The sequence below is a fragment of the Rissa tridactyla genome, chromosome 4 (genome assembly GCF_028500815.1).
Source record: "Rissa tridactyla isolate bRisTri1 chromosome 4, bRisTri1.patW.cur.20221130, whole genome shotgun sequence".
NCBI classification, from domain to species: domain Eukaryota; kingdom Metazoa; phylum Chordata; class Aves; order Charadriiformes; family Laridae; genus Rissa; species Rissa tridactyla.
This window is the reverse complement of record NC_071469.1, coordinates 21,750,590-21,773,519: the sequence shown is the minus strand read 5'-3', so window position 1 is coordinate 21,773,519 and position 22,930 is coordinate 21,750,590. Positions and strand designations below refer to the sequence as shown.

The following is a 22,930-nucleotide window of genomic DNA, read 5'->3' as shown; positions in this document are numbered from 1 at the left end:
TAATAAATCTACTTCAAAGACAGACATCTACTACTGTCAAAGTACAGAACACAAACTCATTCACGTATTTCAAACACATTTCCTCCATACCTGTTAAGGAACCTAAACACAAAAGATCTTTTTTCCCCCTTTATGGACTAGGAAGTTGTAGCTTCAAACTTTGATTTTGTTTCCATGCACCTTTCAGATATGAAAACTTCTATGCTCCATCAATAATATAATTATACCTTAATGTTTCTCTTGTTACAAAGAATTGAAGCATTACATTGCCTCATACCAGCTAGGACAGAATACAGAGGGATGTGTTTCTAGCTACAGCAATTACCTTAATTTCGTAGGAACATACGATTGCCGTGTAATCGGCTATTACTAATGCAATTACTCTGAAGAAATGGCTCACAAAGAGATGTTTCAGGGGTGCTTCTACATCAGCACAGATTGAAGTAATTTAATGAGTCACATTTGGTCCCTGAAGCGGGTAATACTGAATGGCAAATACCCGCACTATAATGAACATTTATGAAAGCATTATTTTGGGGTGCGCTTTTAGGATAGCTACTGGGTTTTGCAAATTCACTATACACCTCTTTTTCTCCCAAAAATATTAGCAGTATTTCTATAATGTATATTGTAGTGGAGGCCCCAGCTGGGATGGCGGCCCTGTTCTGCTAGGTACCTGCTCAGGGTCTGATATTCCTTATTCTTTCTAAAGGCCTGACTCAGAGCTTGCGGAAGTAAATGGAGAGACTTTGGATGGGTTATGGGCTGAGCCCTAAATAACTGCCAGACTAAAGGAAAAAAAGAGGGAGGGAGGGGCCTGTCATCCCGCTTCCAAGAGCCTGATTCAAGAAGGTCTTTGACAACATGATTGACTTTATTGTTTAGTATTCACTCAAATATTTTCCTGAATCGAGTCCATGGAAATTCTCTCAAGACCAGCCAGGGAGCATGTAGCAGAGCTTATAAGTAAACTCAGGTCTCCGAACTCCCCCTTTAGCTCCTTAGCCACAAACCACATCATTTCTGTAAATAGAGCCTGTCTGACATAGCTTAATTAGTTATTGACTATGAGTGTAAAAAAGAAGTATAATGAATGAGCAACATAAAGTACACCACAGCAGGTTGCCACACTGCAAAGTTGTAATGAATCACAGAATCACAGAGTGGTAGGGGTTGCAAGGCACCTCTGGAGATCATCTAGTCCAACCCCCTGCCAGAGCAGACTCACCTAGAGCAGGCTGCACAGGAACGCGTCCAGGTGGGTTTTGGATGTCTCCAGAGCTGGAGACTCCACCACCTCTCTGGGCAGCCTGTTCCAGTGCTCTGCCACCCTCAAAGTAAAGAAGTTTCTACTCATGTTGAGATGGAATTTCCTGTGTTCCAGTTTGTGCCCATTGCCCCTTGTCCTGTCACCAGGCACCAGTGAAAAGAGTCTGGCCCCATCCTCTTGCCACCTGCCCTTTAGCTATTGATAAGCATTGATGAGATCCCCTCACAGTCTTCTCTTCTCCAGGATAAACAGACCCAGATCTCCCAGCCTTTCCTCATATGAGAGGTGCTCCAGTCCCTTGATCGTCTTTGTAGCCCTCCACTGGACTCTCTCCAGTAGTTCCCTGTCCTTCTTGAACTGGGGAGCTAGAACTGGACAGAATTTGATGACACCTGCCCTAACGAAACACGGACAAACTCCAAACCTAATAATAGGGAAGGCATGAGGTAGCAACTTTCAATTTTTATGTAAAGATCTCACAGGGTGGATTGTATTGTGTTTTGCTTCTCATCCAATATTTGAGAAATTCAGTTCCCCACATAATTTTTATTCTGTACCAATCCACACCTCTAAATAAGATCTCACATACCAGATTACAATATCCTTCAGTTATCCTTCAGCTGAACTGCATGATTATGAGCCAAGAGAGACCTCTTAGAAGTGTCTGAACTTCTGAATTTCAGAGACTTCTCTGAAATAATTTTAATGTGCTGACTCCTGGTCTCTGCGCTGAAGATCTTGACAACACTTTACCAAGCCTTTAGAGTATTGTCTGATATACCCATAGGTAAAAAATGAAATAGAAAAAAGACATTTGAAGAGAACATTTGCTTTAAGTAACTTTGCAATTGCACCCATAAAAATAATCCCTATCCTTACCTACTTTTAAGATTAGTATTTCTTGTTATTTTCAGATGAGACTGACACATTGCCAGTTTCAAAAAGGTCTTTGTGTTTTATCTGCAAGGTTAAAATGTAATTAGCTCATGGAATTATGAATCCATGAGCTTGCGTGTTTATTCCTGCTTGTTTCCTCAGAAACATGAATAATGTATATTTCTGACAATCATAATTCCATATTCAGAAATTGAACAAATTATAAAATACTGTAAAAAGAAAAGAAGATCAGTTACCAAGAACGGCACAGTAGCTGCTATAAAAAAAGCTACCCAGTCTTCATCTCATAGCTATCCTTTTTATTTATTTATTTGCTGGGGCCAGGATCTCTTTTTCTAGACAAAGCAGCAGTGCCTGAAGGCAATTCTGCTTAGTTCTTCTTGTTCATGTAAAGCCAAGAAGTTCCATTCATCAGTATCTAATTTCCAAGATCCTTGTATGAAACAGAAAGCCAAATTATCAACTTATTTGAAAAGCTATTTCCTCCGTAATAACCCAGATGTTCCAATTCTATTAAGTTAAAGTTTTTCTTCTCAATCTTTTTTGTACAGCTGTCAACGTCTTGACTACTCAGTTTTCACCTTTGTTATGAAACCAAATCTTTCTTTAGTACAAAAGGACTGCACTTCGGTAAGAAAACAGATACATATTTCCTACCTTACTGTTTCAGGAAGAAATCTGTGGCTGTGTCAATGTTGTTCTCAAATAATTTCACCACTGATTGCAAAAAGCATTACTTGTAAGAGCAAAAAGCTAGTTTTAGCTTTCTTTGTTGAAGATATGACCCTCTTTGACAGAGTTTTTCAGTTTCTTAACAATTACAGAAATTGCTTCTGCTAGGCTTGTCTATTGCATTCTATATTACCAACTACTGCTTTGTATTTATTTTTTTGTTTTCAGAATATAATTACAACCCTTGTCACCACGGAGCCTGGGAGTGTTTTTACAGAATGAGTTTATACCCTCTGTAATATAAAAAATGTTAAGTCAAACAGGTTTTACCTTTCTATAATGAAAAAGATAATTAATTTCAACTTTTTACATCTAGCTGTTGGGTTTTTTTGTTGCTTCAGTGTAAACTCTTACATATCCTATTGCCTTGTATTTTTTATTATCAAATTGATATTAATTTCATTTATGCCTGTCTTATTTATACAGTGACTTCAAAATTTGTGTAGAAAAAAATGCAGAAACCTTCCCTCAATGCTTCTTAGCTGGCAGCCTGGGTGAAAGTCTCAGCATTATATATATCACATTTATCAGAGATGAGAGTCTAAGGATGTTGCTCAAAGCTGTAGCTCATGTCTTCTTCATTCATTTCCATTACTATGCTATTTGTATCTCTCCCCTGCACTCCTACCCTTTACTTTTCTTATCTTTCCCACCCTAATTCCATTTCACTTCTCTGTATTATTTCTTTTACATTTTCCCTGTGATTTTTTCCTCTTTCTTTCTTATTTTCCAACCTCTTGACTAGTCAAAATGTTATCATTTTTCTTCCTTATTTTTTCCTCACCATTTGAGCTCACTTCTCTTTTGGGCTTAATAACTTGTCATTTTATATTATGGCATTGTCTCCTGCTGCGTGTATTCAAATTAGGATGCATCTGAAGATGAGAGCGTATTACACTAAATTCAGTTTTTCAAGGATTCTAACAGTTCCTCTTACAATATATTTATCTTTTTTTACTCCTCTGAATAATTTTTAATTTTTTTTTGCATTTATATTCTTAATTGCTATTTTTAATCCATACTTACATCACAAGTCCTAACCTTAGTTTCTTGTTTACTAATGTTAATCCTACTGACCCTCACTCACCTCCACTGGGAATTTTAGTGAGTCGATTTCTGAGATTTGATTTCAAGGCATGATTTAGTAATACAGGCCGGTTTCTTCTTTTCTTCATGCTTTGCGTCCTTATGGAATCTCTATTGACCATACAGCCCTTGTGTGTTCTTCTGATTTATGACCTCACAGTAATTCTATCTGGGGACAAATAATATTTAAGATGATGCCTTTATGTACGTATTAATTCCAAACCCAAGAGAAATCATCTTAGGAACTGGAGAGCCCAGGAAGGGGTGAAGTGTACAGATGGTGTCATATCACTTTTGAGAATCCATTTTTACCTGTAACCTTCATCAACCTCCAGCAACAGTTGTTAAAAAGAAAGATATAAAATGCAATGCATTCTCATATCAATTACCACTAATAAAAGAAGCCCTCCTTCTTATTAAACAAAATTTTAAAATAGCATGCAGTCTCACCAGCAATTTTTCATGGAGAATATCTTTATTCTGTGAAGCATAAATGCCAAAAATATCTAAGCATGTATTATTAACTTAGCATAAAATGTCTAAAACCAAAGAACATTAATTTTTATATAATCTATCAGTTCATTTAGATAACAATTTTTTTTTCTTTTCCAGAAACATGGCATCAAATAGTTTACTCCTGTTACAGAAAACAAAATCTATTATTATACTAACAGTGAGAATGAGAAGAGGATAAAATGTCACAGAGAAAAAGTCCACATAAGAAAAAAAAATAATTAAACAAAAGCTATTCCAAGCTTTAAGAGAAACTGGATTGCAAATGTAGGATTCAGCAAATTTCAATCCTATATGTTATGTGTATAAAAGATTTTCCCACCACAAATTCTTGTACTTTACAAAGAGTAAAAATGGGGTCATCTTCCTCCTATTCTTTATGAGGCTTATCCATCTAACAAATCTAATGTTGAACAAAGTCTGGTGTGGGTTTTTTTTCCCAACAGTAAATACTAAACCTACTGACAACGTTGCTCTGGTTTTTAAAAATAGTACATCTGCAGACAGCAGAAATAAGTTGCCAAAACAGAGAAGACCCAAAGCTAAACTTTGCTGAGGTACTACCACTGGAAATTAAATTGTTTCACAATTCATAAAATAACCAAACTAAGATAGGAAATTCTTACTCAGTTTTTAGTAAATCTCTACTCACATAAACATCCAATAAAGCCTTTTAAATTAAACTTACTTTTAATAAGAGTCTAGGTAAAGACTGAAGAATCATCTCAGAAAGCCCTAACTACAGAGAAAATCTATTTTAGTGGAAAATATAATTAGCTTTCTATAGTATTAAGTTACTCAGAAAAATGCCAGATATGGTGCTGGTTTCACTTACACCAGGATAATTCAGAAATAATTCAGCTGAAGTCAATGAAATTATTCCTATGAAAAATCAAAGTAAGATCATTAAGTAGCAAAGTTGTGGAGACTATAGCAACATATATCAATATTAATACTTACACTTAATGGCTTTATAATGAATTGAACATTATTCAACTTTCAGTCCTTTAAATTTTAATTATGCATGTAGGATCTGGGATAAACATCTCCCAAATTCCTCCATGATCATCTGCTCAGCTAGACAGACAGAGTAACCTCTTTTTTCTGCCTCTTCAGCTTGCACCAGGAGACACGCACATGTGGCTTTCACTTCTTCCAAAGGTATGCATACAGCTCGTTGCCTAACGGGAAAAGAAACTAATTTTAAATACACAAAATAATGTTAAAGACAAACTGCAAAACCCAGTTAATAGCTGGAACGCACAGAGCTGAATCAGAGTACCTGCAATATTACTGTGAAATACATCCTTGTAGGAATTTCACTGATCTACACTGAATAGCTTCTACTTCTAACAGATTGCTTCCAAGATTTTCTAATTTATCACATGGAAGACTGTGTTCACACTGCATAATTAATTTATGTAAATGTTGCCCAACAGGTGCAGACAGAGAAAGGTTATACAACAAGCCTCTTCCTCCATCTGCATGCAATAGTCAGATCCTGCTACATCTACAAGGAAATGCGTTAAAAGGGGATAGTCAGGGTCTAGGAGGTACTAAATGTAAACTCAGTCTACTGCTGCTAAAGAAAACAGCATCAAGCCCCTCAAGGATTCCCTGAATGTCACCTTAACAGCCTTGCTTTGAGTAAACTCTTGAAACTACCAGTCATGAACATCATAACTCATTCTACTATATTAATAATGTACCTCATCCTACTCTGCAATTCAAGCAAAAGCATAGCTTGGCACCATTTACCCCATCAATACACTACCAACGGTGGAAATTATTAAAGCATTTTAAAAGTAGATCATCAGAAAGTATTTTAAAAATGGAATTAAGGTAAGAATTTCAAGGTAATGGTTGATACAAAGAAGCAAAGAAAATAATGTATGCAAACCGAAAGTTTTAGAGCCTGGAGTAAAGCTCCCTAAAATCGATTAAGAGGTGGTTTAATTAATTTTAATTGTTATTAACAGGTGTTTCTATTTATTAGGCAAATTACTATAAACTAATCAAAAATAGAGATTAGGCTACAACTATGTTAGAAAGCATAACATCACAATAGTTCAGCTTTCTTAGAATATTTTACAATCCAAATTGCCAACACAAATAAAATTGACAGGAGGTGGACCAAAGGAAGAAAAGATGGGAAAGAAGCAGTGATATAAACATTAACTGAACATCCCAAACATATTGATAACATAATTTTCTTACTACTTCTTTGGTCAAGGTTTTGTTAGAAATGAATGCTTGAACGTTGGAAAAAAGAATGAACAGAGAAATGAAGGAAAAACATAAAGGGGGAAAAGAGTTGAGAGAATGAAATAAGTGTTTAATTAATAAATAAGTTCTGTTTTGTAAGCAGGACTAATATGCATATCCCTGAACTCTGTAAACTGTATTCTTAAAGAATAGTTATAGCCTCTCCTTTAGATATTTTTTTTATTTATTGAAGCAAGATGGCAAATGTTATGTGAAGTGATTCCTTGTATATAAGCCATCTTTCATTTCAGTCACTATTTCTTAGATGATTATGATAATGGTTATATGAAAAATTAATCAAGTCAAACCAATGGATTATGCATTGCTATTTCCAAATATTCACCTGTCTGTCTTCAATTTTGGTAACGTTTTGAATGTTGATGCTAAAACCAGGCTGTTTCCTTCATTATTCACAGTCTCCATGTAGTTTAGCACATTCAGCTGTTTTTTTTCATCTGGACTTTCTTCATAATTTTTGCAACCAATGCATTTGCAAATAGAGGAACACATAATTTTAGCCTGGCAAATATAGAATACTTAGAATAAAAACTGTATATATCTTACATTAAACATACATTTGAGCAACCATTGGAGCTATTCCACCAGGGACTTATTCTAGATGTGGAGATTTATGTTCTGTGCGTAGACAAATCACTCCTCCGCTGAATTTGTGGATAACTTTGCAAGGTAACAAAATATCACGGATGCAAAAAAACTACCCAGATTAGCAAAAAAACATTCCTCATTTCTTTTTGAGCAAGGAATTAGCTGAGAGCTACTGATTCAGAAAATTTTAGCTGATCAACTTCAGCCAGATTCAGTTTTTTAAAGACATGACAAGAGACTGTGCTTCTTATGTTCAGAAAGTTTTATGATTAAAAATTCAAAGAAAGAAGAAAACTGATTATTTTCAGCAAGCACTAGTTACAGAATATAGTCAATGTTAAGGTAGAAACTAACGAAAGTTCACATGACTCACCTCAAAGCACTCACAATAATTCTTGAGGCATCCTGAGCGCTTGCAATTACATCCTTTATTATGGTGAGGTTTAATTTCTCCTAGGTTCCCTTTCCCAATCTTTGGTAAGAAAGCTTCAGGGTTTCTTTCAAGACAGGCCTAAATCAAAAATTGCTAGATTATGAGAAATTCAAAGAAATGTCTTTGAACACCTGAATGACTGTGATCCAATGTTTAACAAAGAAGTTCTTACTTTTCACTATCACTATCGGTGGTATGAAGCCCATGGATAAAGGAGTCTTCCATGGCATGTGACAGCAGGATTTCAAAGATTCCAGAACAGTAACCTGACTTGGCTGTACCACAGGAAGCAACTTACATTATTTTTATGGAATAACCTAAATGACCCATCTACTACTTAGGTCTTTCACTGCTGACACTACTTTCACCAGAAATAGAAAGTTGCCCGTGAAGAAGGAACCCTTGCATACTTAGTTACATACATCTCAGAAGTTTTAAACATATCGTGTTTTATTAATGGCCCAAGACAAAGACCATTTACTGAAATCAGCATTGGATTGAAACAGCAGGTTTTAATTAGGCCCCAAGACCTCACAATGCCATGGACTACGAAAAGGCAGGTTAAAGAGGTTATATGCTCTTTATGTACAATATTTATGGATGGCGCAGGTATGCTTTCATCAGTGACAAAAAAGATCTATTATGCCGTACAAGATGCCATCTGCGGCAGTGAAAGGAGTGCTTAGACACCAATAACCCCATCAGCTGAACTACAGATGAGCATCTGATTTGAAAACTAGTTGTTCCATATTGAGAGCCGAAACTTCTGTGGCAGTTGGATGTGGCAAAGCTCTAACTCTAGTTAGATCAACATTTTGTACAATCCCAACATGATGTGAATGATACAAAAAGAGTTCTGGAGAGTTGCATACAAGAAGCACAACGCCATTAATATATCCTTAAAGTATCAGCAGTAGAATAAGACTTTACATTATCACTTTTAAACTTACAAAACATAACATATATATTAGATTAAATTATTGCCCATATTGTTGCAATTTGATATACACACAAAAATTAGCCCACATATTATTCTTTATTCCACTAATAAAATCATTCTCCAAATATAGAAGCAACCTGCTTCTCACTAGTGCAAGATTCAGCATCACTGCGAGGAAAGCCAACTTTGCATTGCTGCATGGGTCAACCAGAAAGATTAACACAGACAACTGCAGAAGATCTGACAATGAGAATAATAATTTGGATAGTAATAATTTGTTTTCCTGTAACTACTGTCTGACTTCGCGAATACAATAAATTTTCCTTCAAGTGAAAAAAAATTCTGAAATTAAATTTGTGTTTGAATACTTCCTTGCAAGAATAAAAATTATCATTCAGTTAACGCATCACTAGTTTTAATCCAAAGTATCAGAAGTACTATAAAAGGAAGGAAAAGAAATCCCTAGATTTTCTTATGTAAGAATAATACAGAGGCAACATTTACCTTTAATTAGGTTAAAAATAACATATTTCAAATACTGTAACTAGTTGAAAAAACAATACTGCTATATTTTTCATACATTAAGCTCATCCAATGTGTACTGAATTTTTGTTCTTTTTTTTTTACCTTAATGGCTTTAAATCGCTCACTTTCATGAAGTTGATTGTTGTAACAGTTATTGCAGTTGCAGTTGTTGCAAAACTCACCATTGGCAAAGCAATCACAGTATCTATGATTAACGTGTAAAATTACATAAGAAATGAAAACATTAACTGGTTTAAGTGTAACTTTTTAAATTTAAATTCTATGTCTAGGCAGAATGCTCAGTTTCTACTCATGAAAGATGTTCCTTTTTTTGTAATTTAATCACATCCAAACTTAGGCAAAGAGCTTCTCTCTCTCTTTTAATTTTACGTTTTGTAAAATACACCCAGTCCACCAATGAATCAAACTTTAATTATCATGTATACATCTCTGTGCATATTATTTATATATGAGAGCAGCAGCAAGACAGAGAAATTATATTTTAGTATACAGCATTTACATTCTACGTAGGATTTTCCAGATATTCTTTGAACAATTCTTCTAGCTTCTCTTTTTATTTTTTATACTTGGATTATATGCAATCATCTACACCTGTGCACCAAATTCTGAGCTTGTGTGACACTCATTTACATCAACTGTGGATCTTTCTAACTCAGTATCAGATGAGTAATTTTTGACACGTAAGTACTGTTCATTTTAAAGCACACATTTCTTGTATGTTTGTCCTTTCATCTATACACTGTTATTAGGATTTACTGAGTGTTGATAAATTATTACTTACAATTTAAGACACTGAGATTTTGTGCAGTTACATGGTTTCTTAGACTTTGTGACCCCTGAACCAAAAGGTAAGCTACACAGGTTGAAAAGGGAAAAAAATTAGAAAAAAAATTACAAAATATACAAAATGCTACAATGAAAACTAATTATTCTATAGTTTTGAAAAAATACTGATTTTATTTTTTTACATCAATATCGGTGCTACTTAGTAAGTGTGGCCTCACAGAGCACGTGAGAAAAAGAGAATAAGCATAATCTCCCTCTATCCACCAGATGTCACTACTTGAGACAGGTTTGCCCGTAGTTCTACAACCTGGTAACGGTTGTGGAACTGCAAAGCTCTCTCACCTTTCACACTGGGTTGCATCTGCCTCTTATTTAAAAATGAGCTGCAATTAAATATTATTTTAAAAATCCCATTACTGTTAGAAATACAGACTAAACACATGCTAATTAGATTTGGAAACATATCAATTAACTTAGAAAATTAAATGTTTTTCGGGGAAATGGACAGCACAATTGCACTGACCTGAGAAAACCTGAAACTATGCCACGTAGTCTTGACCACCAGCAACTGGCATCATGACTACCAAGATATATACCCAAAGCATTCATAGAGAACTGCATTTTTTTCACAAGAGAGAAGCAGCTATGCAACATTAAGATGTCTAGGAGTCATTGGAGTTTAAAATTAAAAAGTCATCATGCATGTAAGATGTTTCATGCATCTTACCCCTCTGAGGTCATTGTCACTGGCCCATGCAGATGTGACTCCAGATGGAATGTGGTGGTGCCAGCTACTGGTTGTAAGGGTCCATTTTCAAACTGTTCAAAATAAAATGCTGTTTATGTTAATTTTTTAAAAAAATACTCTTGCAAGTTAACAAAGAAAACACTTCAGGGATAATTTGATTGCTGACGTTACTGACAAAAACTCATGGAAGTAGAGAGTCATGAAAATGGCATGCATCTCCTCTTGGAAACCATTCAGTATGTCAGGAATCACATTTCTCCACATGCAAAGAATGAAAACCAGCTTTCTGTGCTGCAGTGTTGGTGCACTGTTTTAAATTGTCTGATAATTCTAGGTTCAGTTGTTTTAATTCCAGTAGTCAATTGAAACTGGGTAGTGACTTGATGATTTACGTTATGTTCTGCTGCAATATGACAACTAATTGGTTGATGACTACACAAAATTTAAAAAGAGAATCAGCTCACAGGTCAAGAAAACACACTGCAGATCGGTTGTCTCTTCAGACATATGATTAATAAGGGCCTGGTTATGGAGAGAGACAAGGGAAGAACAACTAGTATTATGCTGATATTACCTATTATGGAGGGACAGTGCATAATTGTAAATAACTTATTTTAATAGCTGATTAATCTATCTGACCATAACGAAGAGGAACATTAATACATTTAAAGCAAGAGAAGAAATCCAGGAAATGACTAATTTGGAATAAAGTTACAGAAAAATTACAAACCTGTCTACGTCACTGCTCCAGAATGTTTAGACTACAGTAGAGATGAAAGACTCCCTAGGTCATTGTTCGATCTGGCCCCTGGGTTTTTTCTTCCCTCTTTTATAATAGTAACTGCTATCCACAAACTGTTTGCTATGTTTGTACCAATATCACATATTCACTTCATACAAATCAAAAGTTAACAATTAAAAATTTGTGTGATTTTTGCTACCAGCTCTGTTGGAAATAACACGAGAAGCCAAACATCTGCAAAGACTTTTAGTCTTCTGTTCAATTTTCATTAACAAAAAAAAAAAATTGAAAAAATTTATAAAGACTTAATTACTGTTAAATCCTAATCAAGAGAAAAGACTGTAAAAACTCCTACTGGAAGAAAATATTCCCCTTTTGGTAAAAGTCAATGCGTTTTCCTTCACCCCAAAAGGGTCTTAAAATGGTTGTCAGAAATAACATAATCTATATAATCATAGAATCATAGAATCATTTAGGTTGGAAAACACCCTTGGGATCATCGAGTGCAACCATCATCTCCACTCTACAAAGTTCTCCCCTACACCATATCCCTTAACACCACATCTAAACAAGTCTTAAACACATCCAGGGATGGTGACTCCACCACCTCCCTGGGCAGCCTATTCCAGTGTCTGACCACTCTTTCTGGAAGAATTTTTTCCTTATGTCCAGCCTAAACCTACCCTGTTGCAGCCTGAAGCCATTCCCTCTTGTTCTATCCCTAATTACCTGTGAGAAGAGACCAGCACCAACCTCTCTACAATGGCCTTTCAAGTAGTTGTAGAGAACGATGAGGTCTCCCCTCAGCCTCCTCTTCCTCAAACTAAACAGTCCCAGCTCCTTCAATCGCTCCTCATAAGATTTATTCTCCAGGCCCTTCACCAGCTTCGTTGTCCTCCTCTGCACTTGCTCCAGCACCTCGATATCTCTCTCGTATTGAGGTGCCCAGAACTGGACACAATACTCAAGGTGTGGCCTCACCAGTGCTGAGTACAGGGGGACAATCACCTCCCTCCTTCTGCTGGTCACACTATTTCTAATACAAGCCAGGATGCCATTGGCCCTCTTGGCCACCTGGGCACACTGCTGGCTCATGTTCAGCCTCTTGTCAATTAGAACCCCCAGGTCCTTTTCTGCCAGAAAGGAATAATACCAAATTCAAGGTTTCAAAACTGGAATAATTTTATTTTTCTTATGGAAAACTGTATTTTTAATCCTGGTATTACTTCTAGAAAATGTTGAAATCATAAACTTTTATATGCAGAAAGTACACAGAGTGCAGAACTAATCTGTCCAAATTAGCTAAACTGTCTTTAGAAAATGCTTACAGTGTACGCAAGAGTGTGTATTGTACTTCACAACTTTAAAGAACAAAGCTTCTTTACCTCTTGTTCATTCAGAACAGGTTCACCTGGAATAGGCAAAAACTGCCCCAGTACAGATGTTACACGGTTGTCCACATCTGAAAAGAAGACATTTACCTGAAGACAGCAGAACCGCACTTTCTCCTGCAATTTACTCTGCAATAAATAGTGCCAATGAAGGACCTAGAAGTTTTCTCTCCAGAAATGTTTTTCCCATTGCAAAAAAACCCAAGAACAAAAACCTGACCACACAAAAATAACCCTGATGGAAGAACCCACCACCAATTTGTCATCTAGGAACTTGAGCACATGATGTTTTCAATCTATGCATCCAGTACATTTAAATTCAAATGACACAGACTTAAAATATTTTGATATAATAAGTAAAATGTCATAAACAATTAAATATATTTATCCTGAGTTCTTATTTTACAATTTCCAGAGTTCTGAGAAAGCATCTGGAACATCTGGAACAGAAAAAAAAAAATTGATGAAAAAAATTACGAAAAACTCATGGAGAAAACCATAGCTGGTGAAGAACTGCATGTAAGCCTATATGGAAAAAAGTAAACATCAGTCATAGTAAGATTACGAGATGAATCTTATGCCTGTACTTCCTTCCTTCCCATCTAAAGAAGAAAAAGGAAAAAAAAAAAAAGGGAAGGCAAAGGGCAACTTAATTCAGAAGTTGAAGAGATCAGTCCCCAGAAACTTTTAGATGTAATTTCTAGACCTACTTCTTTTACTTGTTTTGAAGATGAGTAAAACAGAAGAAAGGTCAGGCAAATAAAAACTAAAAAACATATCTGCCAGCACACTCCTCCTCAGCTTTTTCTTCCCTAACATTACAGCAAATGAATGAGAGTTTGAATTTTATAAAGGAACATGACCTTTAAGTTAAATGTGGCTGGTTTACTCTTCTGGTGGCTTCTGACAAATAGAAGTAAACAGGCTTCATACCTGGAGCATCTGCTGAGAGATATTCTCACTCAGCACCTATTGATATCTAGAGCAATATCCATGCTTGTATGGTGCCTAATATTAAAAGGCTTTGGTTTTGCATGGACATCAAAACGCACTACTGTAAAAAAATTATAATTTATAAATATATTTATATTTTATAATACTTTATATAATTTATATATTTGAAATATATAATTTATAAAATATATTTTTAATATTATAATAACGAAATAAACCATGCTAATGTTTCAGAGGAGGCTATATTTAGGTAAATAAATATTTATTTAAATTAAAACTAAATGACACTCAAATACTTTGTTGTCACTCAGAAGAAAATGTGTTACTCCTTCTAAATGGTATTAACTTTAGGTCCTCAGAAACCACTTTCTTTAAAAACTGATGGCATTTCAAGTTCACGTAATTGTGTAAATATTAGTGAGACATTCTGAATCCCAAGGCTGAAGTGCACCGATAGCCCTCAACGCTGCTCTTCATTTCTAGAGAAACAGTGACACTTGGTGGCAAGCTAGGGTAAAGGCAAATGTATGCAGGTGCTCATGCTAACTGTGCTTTATGTGGAAATTAATCTGTATATTAAAAACTTTCCATAAATTCAACATATCCATTACATCATTCTTATTACACCGAAGTGACTGGCAATTTTTTCAGTTATAAAATAAAATAAAATAACGACTGGTGATAGCTACATTAGCTTTGGCTTCTCTCCAACAGCTGCTGCTTAAGAACATAAACACATGCAGTTGCACGTTAACAATCTGTGAAATATTATCTGACAGGCTAGAGATAATTTTCATTTTCATTGTACCTGATTGAAGATAATTATGATGTTGGTCGTGGTACTCAGGAATTAGATGAACTGGTTTTAGTTCTTGTGTGCCACAACTGTTTATACAGAGTATTTGAGTACTTCCTTCCAACTGGCAAATAACCTGGAATGAATAACTAATGATTAGCTTTCATCTAAGAAATTGTAATTCTAAGCATATAGCTATAAAGGTTTTCATAAGAGTAACAGCTGTCTTATAAAGCTTCATAATCACAGGCTGGAATCGCTCAAACAAATGGATCGTTATGCATAAAAATATTTGCTTTTTGACCCTTAATTTCAATTTATTTTCGGAAGCAGCTATTGAGCTGTAGCTCCTCAACCTAGGTGATATGGATTCATGGTTCTCTAAATTGCTCCACGGGGCTTTGCAGAGCGTACTCTAGCTATTTAGTAGTGTGCTGGCTTCAGAGTCAGTTCCCTAACCAGAACATGCCACTGTAATTGTTCATGTTTCATTTCATTTATTTAGCTGTGATTTTAAATAAAGACTTTTCCTTTGGACGAAGTAATCTTCACATTGTTTGGGGTTTTTTTCCAGCTGTTAAATAGAAAATAATATGTTTTATACATATATAAAGTCACACTATAACTAGATAAAATTTAGACTGTGAGTCCAAGGAGGGACTGGCTTATTATTCCTGACACAGCACTTACTAATTGGGAATTCTTGACGCTAGTGTGGTACAAATAAGTTAATTTTCTCTAGCATATAATTTTGTTATCAATTACAGGATATAATTACCACAGGTTTGGAATCATTTCTATGTGAACATCTGGATTCCTCTGGTACACTGTGCAATGTTAATAACTTGCAGCCAGACTGGTCAACATTTGAACTCTGAAAAATTGCTCTGTCTTGGTGATTCTCGATAACATTACTAACTGCCTCTCTTACCTCAGCCTGAAATATAAAGTTTTAAATCTTAGCAGGCATGCTTTAAAATCTACTTTAAATTCCAAGCAAATACAATAAATTTAAAAATTTATCCACATAAATCATATATTTTAAAGCAAAGATTGTGTTCAAATGTAATACCGAGAATAGTTAATTTACTTGTCAATAGCAGAATGACTTTTGCTTATATTTCAAGTAAAAATATTCCTGAAGAGTAACAATGAACAGTAACATACTTCACAGTAACAATGGTGTTCAGTCTCTCCAACACCGTGAAGCATCAACTGATTTCTAGAGCGCCTTGGAGAATTTAGGCAACAGTCACAGCAAATTGTGCAAAACAAAAATTAATCTTGAATTATATAACTTGGTTGGGGATCATTGGGATTTAGTCTAAGCAAGAAGGAGTCATCTGAGACTGGACTGCAAATTCAATTATACCTAAATCAGATTGTTCCAAAATGAACTTTTGTTACAACAATCAACTACTGCATGTCACGGCATTCCATCATAGATGCGGTGCCACTTGCATTTGTTGAAAACCAATTTATCACCTATCTTGCCGATCCATTAACTTATTACAGTGTCATCTTCACAAAAGTCACACTTCCAGATGAAGCCTTGCCCCTTTCAATACACATTTTAAAACACCAAATGGAAAACCTTGAGATTCAGAAATCTCCCTTTCATGAAATACCTACATTTCTATAGTTTGTCTTGCACATATCTAGGAAATTGCATTTGCAAAATTCAAGCATTTTAAGGGAATAATTAAGTTGCAAAGAACATCTCTCCATAGGCAGGCAACGCTCACATTAAAGCCAGATTTTCATCCTCAGCTCTATGCACATGTGATAAAGGCTCAAACACTAATCAGCTGCCCAAGGGTATTTGGCAGAATCCCGCTAGGAAATCTGTGTTCAGGTGGCCTTAGAAGCCCCCTCCCTAACTGGCCTGAGCTGGAATCAGAACGTGCAAGGGGAAGACAGGAGCCAACTAGACTTGATCCAAAAGGAACAGAAACAAGCAAAAAATCCAGATGCTATTCTTCCTTCCTCCACCATGTAGCAGTGTAGGAAATCTACAGAGCAACATTTTTCTTTCCCTCTCTGTTGTGAACAGATCAGATATGACAGTGTTTGAAAGAACCTTTTACCCTCTGGCACTTAGAATAAATCAACACTTTAGACATTCAACACGTGGACAGATTCTTACAAGAATAATAAAATCTTGCATGCATACTTACTATTTCATCATAGACAGAAGCACTAGTCTGAGGTAAGCCACAGATATCACTGGAAGATTCTAGTACATAAAATAAAGCATGTTTTGTTTACAAAAGGATCAGTGTTTTATACCAAGAACTCCTTTACGGCATCAATAAAAGAGATTTTGATGTCACTACAGCATTACATTTTTGTGAAAGAAATATTCTGTTGTAACGGGCTTGCTGAGGAAAAGAGACTTCAGTCTGGGTCTTTTCAATGTCTTCAAAAGGTTTGTTGTGCCCATTTGGTAAAATTCATTTAGCTTTAGGATAAACTACCTTGTAAGATCAATTCTAGGAATCATTTTAACCCTGAATAGGATTGTGAACAAGTTATGGGCAGAACACACCAAACAACTGCTCACAAGCTTACTGTCATCAACAGCGTCAGTGCAAACCACATAGCTTTCATAACCGGTGGTCAAATTTCAAAGTGAAATAAAAAAGCTGGTCAACTCAATAAAAAAAAAAAATAAAAAATTGTGCTGCAAGGAATATCTTCTTCACAGTCCCTTCTCCCACATTCCTCGAAGGAATGGGGAGGTGGTATGAGAAGAAGGGAAAATCAAAAGTAAGACACTGAAGTATGTGGTTGAAGCAACGTGAACTACATGAACAGAGTGGTCCATTCTCCTTTCAAGCATTCTTAGTTATATTAACATTATCAGAAAAGGCTCATACTGCAATTTGCCAAATACAGAAATTAATCTATTTAGCTATTTAAATGCCTCCCTAAGCTTGTAAGAGGAAGGGGAAAAAAAACCCCACTCTCCTCAATCACTTGGGACACTTACCATTAAAGCAATTGATTAAGTTTTGTAACTGTATAGTACTGTTTTGGATTCCTTTAAATTGATCATAACAAATACATTTATTCTCACCTGCAACTGGAGGTATGAATGATCTGAACACCTGAAGGAAAGAATGTTTCATTTTGTAACTATTTTATGCATTAAATGATTCATTTTTAAAAAGCCAAATGATTAAACAAAAAACTGATTTAAAGTGACCTTGAAATTTGGAAATTATTTACATTTTCATGACATAATTAAGCACATAAATGCTGTGGCCTATTCAGCATTACCAGATACTGTTATATACCTTGAATATTATTTCTGCGTTTTCTGCTCAATGTACAGTTATGGTACAGATCTAATGCATTTACAACTATAATAGCATCATACTTACTACCTACATTTGCATTTTCAAATCCAAACCAACAAACAGAAAATGGAACAAAGACAGAAACCAACTATTTTCTAGTTTCAAATTAGAATTGAAATTGTTCAAACTAGACAATTTGCTCTCTATCTGTGTGTGCTGTGCTTCCTCTTTATATAGACAGAAGTTTAAAAGAGTAAGCAAGCAGTGTAGAAACAGCTAATCAGCTTTCTTTATTTCAATAAAATTATTTATAACCTGATCAGAATTTTGTTTTAATACGTTCAAGAAACAGGGTACATTAAGGAAACATGCAGATTGAGTGTGATAAACTGTAAGGATAGTAGGAAGAGAGCCGGTCGGAAAGATTTTTTCTAAATCTCATTTTTAGCTCCTGGTACAGAGACTAACAAATTTTCATTATCTTCAACTTGACTTTGAAGAAAGCAACCGTTACGTATTAATCACATCTTTATTCTCTAGAGGCTTCCACCAGTCTTTTGAATCTGACCGTTCAAAAGATGGACCCTTTCAATTATAAGAACTACTGATAATATTGAGCATGTGTGTAAACAACCTTCCAAGCCAGAGATGATACTTTTAAACTATAACTGTAACCTGAAAACCAAAACATGTAAGGTAACTGTCACGGTAAACCTCAAGCATCTCAGGATGAAATGCCACTGGGAAACACACTGGGCTGGGTAGCGTCAGCAAAGATTTCTGTGGTAGGAAGTTTCCTGCACAGACAGCCCCACAGCTCCTGCCTGGCTTCAGCCTGGAAACTCGGTGGGATACCGCAAGGGAAAATCAGACCTTACTTTCAACCAAGTGATTTTTGTGAGTTTGGGGGTTTTTTGTTTTAATCTGGTTTTTGAATCTGTGAACAGCACTGTTTGTTAAAGTATTTACATGGGAAAAAATATCAGCTGATATGTTCAATTATTTCAAGATAACTTCTCAGAGGAAACCTCAATGCCCCTCTAGAAGCAGCCACAGTGCACACTTAAAATTTGGAGATTTTTTCAGATGATATTCTACAGCCATAAAGAAAGATGCAAGAACACATAAGTATTCTACATATGAATAGTCTGCATTAAGCAGGTGGATTTGGTCCTGTGAGCATCACAAGAAGTTTTATGCTGCATACCTTTCTAGATAGTAATCGATCCAACATAGAAAATGTAACTTCAGACTATACAGAAAAACTGCCAAAAGTGGTAAGCATCTCTCTTACAAACTGCTTTACCCATGGACATTAAACAGTACAGGCTATGGTTTACTGCTGCAAATAAATTACTTTTTCACTCATTCAGACTATAAATTTTAAGAAGGCAAGTGTGTCACCTGTGGAACTAAAGAACCAAAGTTAATATCCTATTTGTACTTTTTGCAATTACCAAATAGTTGCTAATAAAGACAGTAATATATAAGACCAAAGTGGGTACATTTGTGACACGGTAAGATTTTTTTTAATGAGCAAAATAGCCACCTAGGCATTTAAAAATGTGGCTCATAATGTGGACAAAAAAGGAACAGCAGTCAGAACCGTATGTTCATACTGCATGCTATTTCTGGCAATACAAACCAAATTTGTTTCTGTATTTACTACTAAGTTTGTTCTAGTATAAAATTTATGACATAATTTTAAGCATTATGCAGACAAATTTTAATGTGGCAACTCCCCACGTTTAAGTCACAAGTACGCATGGATATATAAAAATTCCTATTTCACTTAATCTTACTGGTAACATTCTGACGTTTTGATGGACTGTTCCTTCTGGAGAGAAAATGCTTGAAGTTGGAACACGGCAATTTTTATGCTGCATCGCTACAGAAGAGAGAAAGTGGAGACCATTTGAAGGCAGATAAGGTGAATGCATATGTTCAGCTTCTTCAGGAAGATTTAATTCCTTGTATTTTTCAAGATCTTCATCATCACAGTTGTTGTTTCCATGTGGCTGTACTTCAACTTTTGCTATTGTATTTTGATTTTCAATGGGAAGTGGATACTTGAAGTGATCTAACAAAGTCTCTCCCACATTTACAGTGCATAAATGATTGTCTTGACTAGATAGCAATCCTTCTTCAATGGGGTTATTAATGACTTTGGTTTCCAGACTAAAGTTTTCAGAACTAACAGGACTATTTTGACTAAATACTTCAGTTACAAGTCCACTGTCTATTACTGATCTTATATCAAGCAATATCTGATTCTCCATAGTCACGGACAGACTGCCAACTGGTTCATATTTATTTTTTTCGTTGAAGGTAATTAAATTTTCCATTTCGGTATTCTTCAGAATAGCTTTTCTATCTAGAAGTGAAGGAAATAGTCATAACCAAAATACCATGTATATATAGCACTGAAGATTAACCCAAATCATATGTACCTGTGAGACTTAAAAACATAACGCTAGAAGAAATCAGGGTTCTGAACCTAACTTTCAGAAAATACAGGTCACCATGCCAACACGAACAAGCTTCTTTTACTATAAGAACACATTCTTTGTGACTTTAAAACACATTAAGGGCATTCAGATGTAAATCCGAATTTTGCTAATTGGCTTTACTACTAGTCAAAAAAAAAATATCAAATTCGACATAGTACACTTAGATAGCTATAATTACACTGTTTTAAGTTTGTGTCAGTAGCATGTTGAGACCAAACCTTATCTGTACTCTCCGTGTAACTATTGCCAGATATAGACAGCGCAGGCCAAAGCACCTCTGCCCAGAGTACCACAAGGCCACCGTTAAAAAGGCATAGGCCAAGATGCACCTGCACCGCCATCACTGCTGCTTCTGGATTTACACCAAGGCAACGCGGGGAAGGTCAAGCTGCCCGTGTCCCCCTGACTTAGACTGAGACAGGGCAACCCTCTGAAAGCTCGAGTTTCTCCGATCCACGCACATCGACCACTGCCAGCTCTGGGACACCCCTGGCATAGGGTGGGGATGGGAGACCGGCCCTTCACAGAAGCTCCAGCTGCCCCCGTCCCCGCCCCCGCTATCCCCACGCTGGCTTCCAGGGCAGAAGGGAGAGGGACAGGCCCCCACCCCCATCCGCCCCGCGTCCTCAGCGGAGGGACGTGTCTCTGTCTCTTCCCCCCGGCAATTCACCTTCCTCCATGGCCGGCGCCCGCCCTTCAGCCAGAGGCGGGTTAACCGACAGCGCGTGTGCCCTTTACGGCCGGGCACGCGCCAGAGCGCCGCTTCCAGCCGCCCCTCCCCGCCTTCCCGAGGCGGCAGCGAGCCCACACAGCATTCGGTTGGGGCTTTGGGGGTGGGTTTGTTTTTTTCATTTGTTTGTTCTGTATTTGAAGTATAATTTCCCTTGGAAGTTACCTCGCGTTACAAGGAGTCAAAGGTTAACCAGGGGCCCAGTGCTAAGAGGTTATTTGACATAAACCACGCATAAGGGCGCTGTCAGCACTGGTGAGGCGGCACCCAGAGTACTGGGTCCAGTGCTGGGCTCTCCAGGACAAGACAGACACGGACGTACTGTTGAGAGTCCAACAAAGGGCCATGGAGATGACTAAGGGACTGGAGCAGGTCTCTATGAGGAAAGGCTAGGAAAAAGCCCTCGAAACCAAAAGTAGTTTAGAGAGGAGATACTGCTTTATTTGACATCAGGTGCTAGGGGAAAAACCCACACATCTAGCACACCTTACCAGAGATATTCACCCATTATTTATACACAAAATAGGCTCATAATCTTGCCTACCTAATACATAACTCCACCTAGGCTTACGTATTCATTAGGATGACTGAATAGTCTTTCTGCACATGTGTATCAAATTTTGCTGCATCAGCAAAACACTTCTGCACAAGTGTGAGTGTCTCGGTGGTCATTTGGGTAAGGAGACCCTTCCTCACATTATCCTCTTAAGGTATTGAGTCATCTCAGAACAGGTAAAAGTTTACTGTAAGTTTGCCAACTTCTTGAAGATAATAAGGATGTTCTTTGAAGTAGCCATAACTCTATCCTAATTGGTACAGGAGTACATACTTGATGTATAGATTAACTACTTTAACTACTTCTTGTTACTCCATCCTTGGTAATTAACTACTTCTGGTTGTCTCCTCATTATCACTACCTGTAACATCAGCTCAGTGACTTTTTTTTTTTTTAAACACAGTAAGAAGGTCACTAATTAGCTATTTTCTCACACCGTAAGAAGGTTTGTAAGAAACAATCATTTTAGAAACAAAGCAGAGGCCCGTCTTTGGTAACACAGAGACAACAGAGCCAGGCTCTTTTCCATGGTGCCCAGTGACAGGACCAGCGTCAATGGGCACAAGCTGAAACACGGGAGGTTCTCTCTGAATATCAGGAACACTTTTTCCACCGTGTGGGTGAGCAAGCACTGGCAGAGGTGGCCCAGATGACCTCCAGAGGTCCTTTCCAACCTCAACCATTCCATTCCAACCTCAACCAATTCTGCTGTTAGAGCCCTTTCTACAACTCACTCTGTAAATCTTGGAATTGACACACTGGTGCCACTAAGATCGCAGAGTTTAGAAAACGCTACAAACTTACCAGGTTTGTAAAACCTGTGGCTATTTAAGATAAAAGATGGTTTCCTTTAAAGCAGAAATTGAACCTGAACTTTTAATTTTATGTATTAATGTCTTCATTTTAAGGAAATTTTGTGTGTTAAAAAAACCCCACAGCAACTAAAAGCACCCCAAAAATTTTCAAGCTATCTTTCATCCATAAGGTGCCATACAATTAATCCAAGAAGAAACTGGAATCAATTTTTTCCTTACACTTTTGGTTACAAATTTCCACCCTGCTGGTGGAAGTTAGGGAAAAAAACAGAACAAAACAAAGAAACACCACACTTTCTCCTCCCTTTTCAA

The 22,930-nt window shown here is 36.5% G+C and overlaps 1 protein-coding gene across 1 annotated transcript; it reads right to left on the bottom strand.

Annotated features, from left to right (window-relative positions):
* Positions 1–4,045: 4,045 nt before the first annotated feature.
* On the bottom strand, positions 4,046–21,038 carry TESMIN (testis expressed metallothionein like protein). The gene is given in 11 exon segments (XM_054197899.1): positions 4,046–5,709; positions 7,107–7,282; positions 7,743–7,880; positions 9,370–9,535; positions 10,070–10,141; positions 10,802–10,893; positions 12,950–13,026; positions 14,718–14,841; positions 16,883–16,941; positions 17,785–17,815; positions 19,810–21,038. Coding segments are annotated over 11 exon segments (1,701 nt in total). The 5' UTR covers positions 20,353–21,038; the 3' UTR covers positions 4,046–5,486.
* Between the last annotated feature and the right edge of the window lie 1,892 nt (positions 21,039–22,930).